Raw genomic sequence first — 14,157 nt, 5'->3', positions numbered from 1 at the left:
TTTGCAGTTTTCCCCTGCAGTATTCCACTGGCTCTATCTGTATGTTTTTTCATTAGACTGCAGTATATCAGTTATTATAACAGCATGTTTGAAAAGTGGAAAAAGTCCTTCAGTCACTAAAAATCCTTACAAAAACCCAATATTTAAACTAATAATTTTACATTTTCCACGTTTTCCCCTATGTTCTGGGTCATATGCTGATGAGTAAGCACAGTGGACAGACTGGAAAAAGTGGGAAGAATGAACATAAAGACATTTATGGACCATTAGTAACTATGATGATAAGCACTTTTTATACATGTGTAGGTAGAAAAAGACATTAATTTTGAGTTGGAACCTCAGCTGGTGTAAATCAGCCTACCTGCAGGATTTGTCTCTTTGCTTTCAAAAGTGCTTCAATTCAGTTTAAGCATTGGGATCTCAGACTCTGCTCACTTAATATTTTAAATGCCCCCATCTGGGCTTTGACATTTATACTGAAGTGCATGGGGTAGTATATGGTGTATATTTCATAACAATATTGCTGGTTTTGGAGCAAGATTTGCCCAATATTTCCCTTATTTGGGAAAAACTTAAATTTTTGTCAACAAAGGATTTTATCTGAACAGGGAAATAGAATATATATTATTTGGGGAAAGTTGTCTTTGAAATGGAAAAAAGTTCTAAAAATCACAGAAATGAAGATCCTGATACTTTGGTATCTGTGATTCTCTGCTGCCCCCCTCCCAACCCCACCCCCACCCCACTTCAGATCCTAACCTGTCTGAAGATGTAGAAAAGCTGCAAGATCTCATCTCTCAGCATAAGATTACGTCAGCACCATGCTCGTGTGGGGGAAGAACCCTAAAAGTTCTCAATTGGAATGGTTACAATTTTGGGTTTTTTAGGAGAATCTGGGCCGTAACAAGTATTTTTACATTTAATGAGAACCTTCAGAAGTCCTCAATAAAACAGTAAAAATGAAATGACAAACATTGGTTTCTCCCATATGCTTTTGTTTGTTAATTTTAAAGTTTATGATTTTCTTTTGTTTGTTCATAGATTCTATATTAGATTCAAAGTATTGTCATAATAGTTTGTTATACAGAACCAGATGTTTTAAAAATGCAGAGATCCTATGGATCTTGGAGAAAGTGGGGAAAACTCTAGGATTCTCATGAACTCAGTTCAACCTTTTATAAATAAGTAATGCATTGGGCATTGTTCCCAGCATGATGTGATTAAGGAATGAACGTAGTTATTGTCTGATTATCAGTTTCTGGACAAATTAAGACAGTAATGCAGGAAATGCAGGAAAGAGGAAGGTGTATTAATCTGACTAGTTATGCAGAAAAGTGTCTCTAACTGTCCTATGTTTTGTTTTCTGTTCTGTAAGTGTGCTCTCAGGGTTCAGTTCTGCATATCTTACTTCACAAGTATTTTATGTCTCTGTATGTGTGACTCCACACAGACAAGTATCCAGGCCCCGCCCCCGCCGGTGGGCCTGCAGGTATCATTTTTTCCCCTCTATACGCACAGCTATCTCCTGCAAAGTCTCTTAGTCCTTGGGTCTGGGCAAGCAGGGATAAGCAGGTGTTGTATGCCTGCTATTTATCCCATCCCCCAAGCAAATGGTCAGGGAGTGGGCCTTGGCTCTGTCCCCTCAGGACAGCTGAGCCAGTGTGAGGGTAGTACTCTGTTGGTAAGGATCAGTAGTGAATTACTACCCCTTGCAACAAATGGGGAGCAGGTAAAGAATTGTGCTTCTCTTGCCTCCATTTCCTCGGTATAACTGATAATGGCTTGAAGTGTGTCTATTGTGAGATGATCAGCAAACAAGCAGAATTAATAGAGTGATCATCATTTTAAAGTGCCAGAATCAGCAAACTGTGCTGTGAGAATGTTTCCCAACACTGCCTTTATGTTTCCTCTGAGTATAGGTAAATGTAGTTGTAGTAAAGTACATGAAAAAGAGCTAAACTAAATTCCTGTGGGGAGGAAGGAATAAGAGATCACATTTCATAGTAGCAATTTTTTGTCATACTAGATATTTTATTCTGTGTTTTGTTAGTATTGCTTACAATATTACCGGTATTGCTCTGATGTTGTTCAGTTTCACTAAATCATCTCTGATTCAGAAGTATAATCATAAGAGCATTCTTTCAACTTCTTAGTGAAAACAAAACTGCTGCAGTCCAAAACCACCGATATATTCAGATATGAACTTTTTAAAATATATATTTATGGATAGATGTTGACTCATCTGAGGACTATGAAGGCCAGACAGTCTGAATTGTATTAATATTTCTGTTTTTCTGATCTCTCAGAAATCAAAACAGATGAGTTTATGAATAATAAGAAATCTCATGAAGTGCAGAAAATGTCAGAATTGATAGACAGCATTGCAAATTTTTGTGGTATAAAGCAGGTAAGAATGTACTTTTCAGTGTGTATTACCATATAATTTACAAATACTTGGCTCATCTTTTCTATCTTGTTCAAATCTTAGATTTTGATATATACTTAATGTGGATTTTATTTTTCATTTTAGTAATAGTGACTGAAGGGGAAGCCTTAGAGCAAAGCTGATGGGCTCTTTACCCACCCCATTGTTAGCTTCAGGCAGATAACCTCTCCAGTTATTATTAGAATTATGAATCATGAAAAATAGTCATGATTTTATATGCTGAGCAGTTAAAAGCTGCACTGCATGTTGCCAGGAATGTTGTGTTCCTTGTACGGTAGTGATAAGACGAGAACAGTAACGAATAGGGAAGCAGAACTTCATTCTCTACATTCCATTAGGCTCATAAAAATAGCAAATAAAACAGAATACAGTATCTCACAAGTTTTAAATGTAAATTTTTCTATTTTTGCACTAAAGAATTGGAATTTCCCCCCTCTTTAGTGCCATCCACCATGATACAAAACACTCATTTGGTGAGTGAGCCTTGTTGGTCCAACTGTTCCTGGTTCCAGACTCATAAGCAGCAGGTCAAAGTGACTTCAGCCACTCCTCTACTCCCTGGTAGCAGTCTGGTCATGGATATGATGGACGCTCAGCAATTTCATATACACCTCTACCCCGATATAACGCGGGTTCGCATACAATGTGGTAAAGCTCTGACACACCGCTCTGAGCAGCGTGTTAAGGGTGCTGGGCCGGACCGGGCCTGAGGGGTTGGATAAGGGGCAGAGGGTCTATGGGGTGGTCAGGGACTCCCCCCGCCCCAGGGTCTGGGAGGCAGGAGCTGTGAGGGGGCACTTTTGGGGGCCCCACAGTCCCAGAGTGGCCTGAGAGATTAGCGGGGAGCCGGGAGCAGCCCGCTCTGCTTCCCTCGCCCCGGCCCCAGCTATGTCGCTCAGGGGAGGGAGCTTGGGGGAAGGGAACCGCCCCCCCCCGCACTTACCAGCAGCGGCGGAAGTGGAGCAGCCCAGCTCCAACCTGCTCCACTCCACCAGCTCCCAGCCGCGGCGCTCCGCTTCCTGCCTCCGGTGAGTGCGGGACCTTTCCCCAACACCCCGTTCCCCTCACCCCACCAGTGACACAGGCGTCCTTTCCCCAACCTCCCCACACTCACCGGCAGTGGGAAGCAGAGCGCCACGGCTTGGAGGTGGTGAAGTGGAGCAGGCCGGGACTGCATTGCTCTGCTTCCCACCACTGCCAGTGAGTGCCTATCAGGGGGCGGGGGATGTGAATCAGGGTTGGTGCAGTCAGGGGCAGGGAGTAGGGGGGTTGGGTAGGGGGTGGGGTCCCGGGGGTAATTAGGGACTGGGGTCTCTGGAGGGGGCGGTCAGGGAACAAGGAACAGGGGTCCGAAGCAAGTTCGGTATAACATGATGAGATTTTTTTGTCTCCCGAGGACCACGTTATATCGGGGTAGACGTGTAGATGTTAAATAGTATGCAGCATATATACTTGTGGGACTTAGTAGGTGAGGAAAGGAAAAGTTGCCCACCACAGCTTTCTGCATATATTCTAAGGGTATAAAGAAAAGGAGTACTTGTGGCACCTTAGAGACTAACCAATTTATTTGAGCATAAGCTTTCGTGAGCTACAGCTCACTTGCGAATACAGACTAACACGGCTGTTACTCTGAAACCTGTCATTCTATGGGTATGTCTATGCTCTGAGCTAGAGGTATAAATGCCAGCTTGAGGATACATACCCATGCTACCTTGATGAGAGCTAGCATGCTAAAAATAAAGCTGTGGTAGGAGGGCTAGCCGCCCCAAGTAAATACCCATGTGACACACTAGGAACGTACTTGGGCAGCTAAACCTTACCATTGCTTGCATTACCATTTACTATATTCTATTTTTAGTGTGCTGTCTCGACCAGCACTAGTGTGGGTCTGTCTCATCCAGCTTGAAATATAGACGTATCCCGAGATAAAAGATTGGAACCACCTCACTGTGCTAACTCTGATTCCTGGTACAATTGTTGCAATCAGCCAGCACTCTGTCTTTATTTGATTGACAATTGACAATAAAAGATGCGTATTTTTAACTGTGAGTATGTACATTTGTTGGTTTCAAGCATCTTTGGCCAAAGAATTGATTCTTTTGGTGGTTGTTTTGAAAAAAATAACTTAGGACCATTGATTTTAATGAAAAACGCAGCTATACCGTATGTCACTAAATATGAAATACAGATGGCTTTATAAAAAGAAAAGGAGTACTTGTGGCATCTTAGAGACTAACCAATTTATTTGAGCATGAGCTTTCGTGAGCTACAGCTCACTTCATCGGATGCATACCGTGGAAATTGCAGCAGACTTTATATACACACACAGATCATGAAACAATACCTCCTCCCACCCCACTGTCCTGCTGGTAATAGCTTATCTAAAGTGATCATCAAGTTGGGCCATTTCCAGCACAAATCCAGGTTTTCTCACCCTCCACCCCCCCACACACAAACTCACTCTCCTGCTGGTAATAGCCCATCCAAAGTGACAACTCTCTACACAATCTGCATGATAATCAAGGTGGGCCATTTCCTGCACAAATCCAGGTTCTCTCACCCCCTCATCCCCCTCCAAAAAACACACACACACACAAACTCACTCTCCTGCTGGTAATAGCTCATCCAAAGTGACCACTCTCCCTACAATGTGCATGATAATCAAGGTGGGCCATTTCCAGCACAAATCCAGGTTTTCTCACCCCCCCACCCCCTTTTTTTTTTTTCCGGAGACACACACACACACACAAACTCACTCTCCTGCTGGCAATAGCTCATCCAAACTGACCACTCTCCAAGTTTAAATCCAAGTTTAACCAGAACGTCTGGGGGGCTCGGGGGGTAGGAAAAAACAAGGGGAAATAGGCTACCTTGCATAATGACTTAGCCTCTCCCAGTCTCTATTTAAGCCTAAATTAATAGTATCCAATTTGCAAATGAATTCCAATTCAGCAGTTTCTCGCTGGAGTCTGGATTTGAAGTTTTTTTGTTTTAAGATAGCGACCTTCATGTCTGGGATTGCGTGACCAGAGAGATTGAAGTGTTCTCCGACTGGTCTATGAATGTTATAATTCTTGACATCTGATTTGTGTCCATTTATTCTTTTATGTAGAGACTGTCCAGTTTGACCAATGTAAATGGCAGAGGGGCATTGCTGGCACATGATGGCATATATCACATTGGTGGATGTGCAGGTGAACGAGCCTCTGATAGTGTGGCTGATGTTATTAGGCCCTGTGATGATGTCCCCTGAATAGATATGTGGGCACAGTTGGCAACGGGCTTTGTTGCAAGGATAAGTTCCTGGGTTAGTGGTTCTGTTGTGTGGTATGTGGTTGTTGGTGAGTATTTGCTTCAGGTTGCGGGGCTGTCTGTAGGCAAGGACTAGCCTGTCTCCCAAGATTTGTGAGAGTGTTGGGTCATCCTTTAGGATAGGTTGTAGATCCTTAATAATGCGTTGGAGGGGTTTTAGTTGGGGGCTGAAGGTGACGGCTAGTGGCGTTCTGTTATTTTCTTTGTTAGGCCTGTCCTGTAGTAGGTAACTTCTGGTAACTCTTTTGGCTCTATCAATCTGTTTCTTCACTTCCACAGGTGGGTATTGTAGTTGTAAGAAAGCTTGACAGAGATCTTGTAGGTGTTTGTCTCTGTCTGAGGGGTTGGAGCAAATGCGGTTGTATCGCAGAGCTTGGCTGTAGACGATGGATCGTGTGGTGTGGTCAGGGTGAAAGCTGGAGGCATGTAGGTAGGAATAGCGGTCAGTAGGTTTCCGGTATAGGGTGGTGTTTATGTGACCATTGTTTATTAGCACTGTAGTGTGCAGGAAGTGGATCTCTTGTGTGGACTGGACCAGGCTGAGGTTGATGGTGGGATGGAAGTTGTTGAAATCATGGTGGAATTCCTCAAGGGCTTCTTTTCCATGGGTCCAGATGATGAAGATGTCATCAATATAGCGCAAGTAGAGTAGGGGCTTTAGGGGACGAGAGCTGAGGAAGCGTTGTTCTAAATCAGCCATAAAAATGTTGGCATACTGTGGGGCCATGCGGGTACCCATAGCAGTGCCGCTGATCTGAAGGTATACATTGTCCCCAAATGTAAAATAGTTATGGGTAAGGACAAAGTCACAAAGTTCAGCCACCAGGTTAGCAGTGACATTATCGGGGATAGTGTTCTTGACGGCTTGTAGTCCATCTTTGTGTGGAATGTTGGTGTAGAGGGCTTCTACATCCATAGTGGCCAGGATGGTGTTATCAGGAAGATCACCGATGGATTGAAGTTTCCTCAGGAAGTCAGTGGTGTCTCGAAGGTAGCTGGGAGTGCTGGTAGCGTAGGGCCTGAGGAGGGAGTCTACATAACCAGACAATCCTGCTGTCAGGCTGCCAATGCCTGAGATGATGGGGCGCCCAGGATTTCCAGGTTCATGGATCTTGGGTAGTAGATAGAATATCTCAGGTCGGAGTTCCAGGGGTGTGTCTGTGCGGATTTGATCTTGTGCTTTTTCAGGAAGTTTCTTGAGCAGATGCTGTAGTTGCTTTTGGTAACTCTCAGTGGGATCATAGGGTAATGGCTTGTAGAAACTGGTGTTGGAGAGCTGCCGAGCAGCCTCTTGTTCATATTCCGATCTATTCATGATGACAACAACACCTCCTTTGTCAGCCTTTTTGATTATGATGTCAGAGTTGTTTCTGAGGCTGTGGATGGCATTGCGTTATGGGGCAAGTGATGCTGCTTTTCCACAATTTCAGCCCGTGCACGTCAGCGGAAGCACTCTATGTAGAAGTCCAGTCTGCTGTTTCGACCTTCAGGAGGAGTCCACCTAGAATCCTTCTTTCTGTAGTGTTGGTAGGGAGGCCTCTGTGGATTAGTATGTTGTTCAGAGGTATTTTGGAAATATTCCTTGAGTCGGAGACGTCGAAAGTAGGATTCTAGGTCACCACAGAACTGTATCATGTTTGTGGGGGTGGAGGGGCAGAAGGAGAGGCCCCGAGATAGGACAGCTGCTTCTGCTGGGCTGAGAGTATCGTTGGACAGGTTAACAGTATTGCTAGGTGGGTTGAGGGAACCATTGCTGTGGCCCCTTGTAGCATGTAGTAGTTTAGAAAGTTTAGTGTCCTTTTTCTTTTGTAGAGAAGCAAAGTGTGCGTTGTAAATGGCTTGTCTAGTTTTAGTAAAATCCAGCCACGAGGAAGTTTGTGTGGAAGGTTGGTTTTTTATGAGAGTATCCATTTTTGAGAGCTCTATGGATGTAGAAGCCCTCAATACCAACATTCCACACAAAGATGGACTACAAGCCGTCAAGAACACTATCCCCGATAATGTCACTGCTAACCTGGTGGCTGAACTTTGTGACTTTGTCCTCACCCATAACTATTTTACATTTGGGGACAATGTATACCTTCAGATCAGCGGCACTGCTATGGGTACCCGCATGGCCCCACAGTATGCCAACATTTTTATGGCTGATTTAGAACAACGCTTCCTCAGCTCTCGTCCCCTAAAGCCCCTACTCTACTTGCGCTATATTGATGACATCTTCATCATCTGGACCCATGGAAAAGAAGCCCTTGAGGAATTCCACCATGATTTCAACAACTTCCATCCCACCATCAACCTCAGCCTGGTCCAGTCCACACAAGAGATCCACTTCCTGGACACTACAGTGCTAATAAACAATGGTCACATAAACTCCACCCTATACCGGAAACCTACTGACCGCTATTCCTACCTACATGCCTCCAGCTTTCACCCTGACCACACCACACGATCCATCGTCTACAGCCAAGCTCTGCGATACAACCGCATTTGCTCCAACCCCTCAGACAGAGACAAACACCTACAAGATCTCTGTCAAGCTTTCTTACAACTACAGTACCCACCTGCGGAAGTGAAGAAACAGATTGATAGAGCCAGAAGAGTTACCAGAAGTTACCTACTACAGGACAGGCCTAACAAAGAAAATAACAGAACGCCACTAGCCGTCACCTTCAGCCCCCAACTAAAACCCCTCCAACGCATTATTAAGGATCTACAACCTATCCTAAAGGATGACCCAACACTCTCACAAATCTTGGGAGACAGGCTTGTCCTTGCCTACAGACAGCCCCGCAACCTGAAGCAAATACTCACCAACAACCACATACCACACAACAGAACCACTAACCCAGGAACTTATCCTTGCAACAAAGCCCGTTGCCAACTGTGCCCACATATCTATTCAGGGGACATCATCACAGGGCCTAATAACATCAGCCACACTATCAGAGGCTCGTTCACCTGCACATCCACCAATGTGATATATGGCATCATGTGCCAGCAATGCCCCTCTGCCATGTATATTGGTCAAACTGGACAGTCTCTACGTAAAAGAATAAATGGACACAAATCAGATGTCAAGAATTATAACATTCATAGACCAGTCGGAGAACACTTCAATCTCTCTGGTCATGCAATCCCAGACATGAAGGTCGCTATCTTAAAACAAAAAAACTTTAAATCCAGACTCCAGCGAGAAACTGCTGAATTGGAATTCATTTGCAAATTGGATACTATTAATTTAGGCTTAAATAGAGACTGGGAGAGGCTAAGTCATTATGCAAGGTAGCCTATTTCCCCTTGTTTTTTCCTACCCCCCGAGCCCCCCAGACGTTCTGGTTAAACTTGGATTTAAACTTGGAGAGTGGTCAGTTTGCATGAGCTATTGCCAGCAGGAGAGTGAGTTTGTGTGTGTGTGTGTGTCACCGGGGGGAAAAAAAAAAAGGGCGGGGTGGTGAGAAAGCCCGGATTTGTGCTGGACATGGCCCACCTTGATTACCATGCACATTGTAGGGAGAGTGGTCACTTTGGATGAGCTATTACCAGCAGGAGAGTGAGTTTGTGTGTGTATGGTGGTGGGAGGGTGAGAAAACCTGGATTTGTGCTGGAAATGGCCCACCTCGATTATCATGCACATTGTAGGGAGAGTGGTCACTTTGGATGAGCTATTACCAGCAGGATAGTGAGTTTGTGTGTGTGTGTTTTTTGGAGGGGGGGTGAGGGGTGAGAGTACCTGGATTTGTGCAGGAAATGGCCCACCTTGATTATCATGCACATTGTGTAGAGAGTTGTCACTTTGGATGGGCTATTACCAGCAGGAGAGTGAGTTTGTGTGTGGGGGGGTGGAGGGTGAGAAAACCTGGATTTGTGCTGGAAATGGCCCAACTTGATGATCACTTTAGATAAGCTATTACCAGCAGGACAGTGCGGTGGGAGGAGGTATTGTTTCATGATCTCTGTGTGTATATAAAGTCTGCTGCAATTTCCACGGTATGCATCCGATGAAGTGAGCTGTAGCTCACGAAAGCTCACGCTCAAATAAATTGGTTAGTCTCTAAGGTGCCACAAGTACTCCTTTTCTTTTTGCGAATACAGGCTAACACGGCTGTTACTCTGAAAGATGGCTTTATGTTAACTTTATTCCATCATTCAGTCATATACTTTAACAGTATTTATTTGTTCAGTTACAAATCCCTAATATATGAAAAGAGCTTTCCAGTTACATTTTTTTTTTAAATTCTCCTTTTTAGTTATTAAAAAGCAACCTCTTTTGTTTTAGTTACCTTTAAACTTTAAAAAATAATATGAATTGTAAAGTTTTAGGAGAGTTTTTTCCTTATTGATTTCTTTCAATCCTGCTGACAGAACAAAATATATATAACATTTAATTAAAAAATATAGAGCAATGAAAACACAACACATGTTTTACAACAGCACAGCTGTCCTCAGGGTGTTTCTTTCAGAAATTACAGATCACTGAAGGATTGAAAAGTGCCCTTAGATTCACCTCCGTATCTGTGATGTATAATGGGTGGTAGAGGATATTGTTCTCTTGTGGTGCTTTATTATGTATTATAACAAATAGTAAAATGGGTATGAAAGCAGAAATGTTATGCTTATTGTAATCACTTTCAAGTTAACTGTTTGAGTTAAAACATTTTACAAGAGCTTTAAAGTTTTGTTACTTAAAAAAAAAGTTTTCTACCCCATTTTAGTATTGTTCCTAATACACACCGTTACTGAAACATCATACAAATGGAACTTTATATAAAGGTCTTTGTTTCATTCTGAAAATAAGCTAGTGTAATTCTTGTTTTCTTTTACACATATTTGTAAAATTTTCCTTGGAAGATGCAGTATGCACAACAAATTCATTCAGTGTATGAAACAAATAAGATTTAATTCTGCATTCATTATGTATTTCATTCAAGGCTTGATGCTGGGAAATGCTCACAGTCTTCTGGAAAATGATGTCCATGCCTGTATTGGGCCAGGAACTATGTTTAAACATAGTACCCAGCCCAATATGGACAGAGCTTTTGTAGTTTATTATGTCACGGAAATTTCATTATAAAAGTTCATGCTTGGCATGTATATCATAGTGTGTTGAGTATCTTTCCTTATATGGAATTACAGCAGGGATTAATTTAGTCCAATATGTTTGTTTCAGCATATAATCACTGCCTATTTTTAAATCTATATTTTCTTTTCACTTGACAAAAACCACAAATGTTAAAAGTATATGGTGTTTATCTGTATGTTTTTTTCACTAGATAATAAAGGAAAATATCTTGTCAAAACAGTTGTACATCTTTACAGCCACTAGAGGTCATGATAATAGGTTTCTGAACAATTCACAATCTGAATGTATGTCCACTTAGTTCCTTTCATAGGAATAGTAATACAAATGCTATCTGAAGGTTGGGGTGTGGGTAAAATCATGACACATTCTGCATTACAATAATATCTATCTATCTTCGAATTCCATCCTGTCATTATTTCTTAACTAACTGGCAAAAACATTCCACATGTTCCTTTCTTGTTTTTCTTTTAGATCTTTGTGGGAGGCATCTGGTGTGATGGTGGAGAGGGTGGCAAGTGAACTATTATTACAAAAGTTACAGCCAAAGTCTATCTCATCTCTCTTCCACCAAAAGTGTGTGTAGACACATGTCACCCAAAGAATTTAAGGATTAAGTTGGAAAACATAGAGAAAACTGAAAGAAAGAAAGCAATAGGAAAAAAAAAAAAACATACTCTTAATCCTTGCATAATATCTCTGAGTCATAAATTCAGTCCATAATTAGTTTTACCCGAATCATAAATACTCTCTGCTCTGTGTAGTCCCTTCCTTGACTTTTATCCAAAAATACCTGGGTTACTAATTCTCGGATTTCTTGGCTTGAATAAAAATTATAGCATCCTCGGGACTTCAAAAAATAAAACTGTCCTTTTTATTCCAGCCTTGCTGAATTCAAAGGTACTGCCTGGTAACTAAGTATGTGCAGTTCATCTTAAGCCTGGGTGAAACCTTTTATGCCTGTTCACATGGTTTGGCATAAAATCAGAGCAGATGTTCAAATGAGACATATTAGAGTCCAAAAATCCTTGGATCAAGCTATTCAGGAGCATATACCTAACACACAAGGTTTTTTATATAGTCCATATAATTCTTAGCAGATATTGGATCAAAGGAAATTTTTGTGAAGTCTCCATTCTGTTAAGAAGTGGCTCTCTGTTACCTACTCCGAAATCAAGCACTGGGCTGGGGCCTCATGTACAATCAAAATTCACATAGTGCAAGACACGAGGTTGTGCAAAGTTGTGTAAAGTTCTTACTTTCTGTCCTGTTCCTGCTGCTATTATGTGCACTGCTTCACTGCATTATGTTGGCTCAGCCATGGGTTGGAACTATCTTACAGTTATAAGAAGCTTCAGAGTAGCAGCTGTGTTAGTCTGTATCTGCAAAAAGAACAGGAGTACTTTTGGCACCTTATAGACTAACAAATTTATTATAAGTTTTCGTGGGCTACAGCCCACTTCATTGGATGCATAGAATGGAACATATAGTAAGATGGTGGAGGTAAGATAGAAGGTGGAAGTTACCATACAAACTGTGAGAGGCTAATTAGCCCTAATTACCTAACCCTAATTAGCCTCTCACAGTTTGTATGGTAACTTCCAACTTATCTGTATATATGTGTGTATATATATATATCTTACTATATGTTCCATTCTATGCATCCGATGAAGTGGACTGTGGCCCACGAAAGCTTATGCTCTAATAAATTTGTTAGTCTCGAAGGTGCCACAAGTACTCCTGTTCTTTTTACAAGAAACTGAAAACCTAGGCATTCCAACTTTCTTCTCATCAGCGGACATCAGGAAAGGTGTATGGCATGCAAGCTCCTACCTAAGGCATCTGTAATATGTCAATGCAAGATCACCCTTACCTTGAAGTGATCTTCCTTGGGTTGGTTACACAGACTTAGTTTCCCAGGTCTGCCAGCAGTGGCTCAAAGTGGCTACACTTGAGAATATGGCCCATTAATTTTTGATTTTACTTTTTTTTTAAACAAAATGAAATTCTGCACAAAAGTACATTAAAAGACTTAGAAAAGTCAGGAGGCTGAAAGTCATGATTATTTCATTGACTGTGTTTCTGTGATAGAACTAAACCAGTTTTAACATATTTGTATTTTAAAACCAGAAGCTGAGCAAAATAAAAGTTAAGTAAATTATGAAATCTATACTTCTTTTTCTTAGGGAAATGTTTTTTATTACCATGTGTTTGAAACATGTCTTATTTGTTGTTCATTAATATGGTACATGCTATTTTTAATTCATTCTGTTATCTTTACTGTAGGTGATTGACCTGGGCTCTGGAAAAGGCTACCTAAGCTCCTTTTTATCCATGCAATATAATCTAAAGGTTTATGGAATTGATTCCTCAAACGCCAACACTTATGGAGCTAATGAAAGGAACAGGAAATTGAAGAAACACTGGGGAGCTTATCAAAGTCGGGCAAGAGCAAATGTCAGAGGCCAAGTGTTGGAAGAGCCAAAGGATAGGGCAGTGCAAGATGAAATAAAATGTAGAGCAAATATCAATGAAAAGCTTTTAAGTACTAACAACAGTCCTTTAAGTCAAGACCAGACGGCTAGCTCAGATTCTGTTCCTTTGGAAATTACTGGTGCTTTCACAGACTCTGCTATGTTGAAAACTGGCAAACAAACTGAACCTCATTTGGTGACTCAGACACAGTCTGACGGGAACAAAATTTCTGAAAATGCTTTTTCTCTTCTAAACATTCTACCTGCTGATGCTGTAGAAGCTGTTTCTTCATCTAAATGTAACATGGAGCTCTGTGAAGAGGAAAAAGAGCAAAGAAAAATGGCTTCCATCAAGGCCAAAGCAAGCAAGTCAAATGACTCAAACATTTATTTGCCATTGACCTCATACGTCACTGCAGAAACAGAACTCCGTGATATCATTACGGATCTGGAGGTTATTTCACTTATTAGTATTCTTATTTTTGAAGTACCAGTGTCAGATTCGCCATTGCTTTTGCACCTTGTGTATACATTTTCACCTGTGCAAAGTGATCGCCAATTGGGTGTAGAATGCTGTCAGCAGTGTGACTGGAGAATTCTGACTCGGTAACACTTCACACCCACTTTGCATAATCATTTCTTACTGATGCATTTTTTTGTTTCCTATTTCAGAAGATGTGCTGGTCTACTTTTGGCTAGGTGAATTAAGCACTACTTAGCACTACTTATGTAGTGGCTGAAATTACCACTTAAAACAAAGTTAACAGCAACTGTGCAATGATATTCATCAACTGTCCTGTAGCTTTACTTTTCTAGTTACATATAACACATGAAATTACAAGGAGAGT

At 41.7% G+C, this 14,157-nt stretch overlaps 1 protein-coding gene across 1 annotated transcript in view; it reads left to right on the top strand.

Moving 5' to 3' along the window:
- The window catches only part of METTL25 (methyltransferase like 25), a 106,331-nt gene that overhangs the window by 30,346 nt on the left and 61,828 nt on the right, over positions 1-14,157 (top strand). Inside the window, exons 3-4 of the mRNA XM_077807710.1 lie at positions 2,307-2,407; positions 13,122-13,763. Of these exons, the coding sequence (XP_077663836.1) occupies positions 2,307-2,407; positions 13,122-13,763 (743 nt within the window). The remainder of the gene's footprint in view (positions 1-2,306; positions 2,408-13,121; positions 13,764-14,157) is intronic.

This window comes from Eretmochelys imbricata, chromosome 1, assembly GCF_965152235.1.
Source record: "Eretmochelys imbricata isolate rEreImb1 chromosome 1, rEreImb1.hap1, whole genome shotgun sequence".
NCBI classification, from domain to species: Eukaryota; Metazoa; Chordata; order Testudines; family Cheloniidae; genus Eretmochelys; species Eretmochelys imbricata.
The sequence above is the reverse complement of the archived record's forward strand: the minus strand, read 5'-3'. Positions and strand labels throughout refer to the sequence as shown.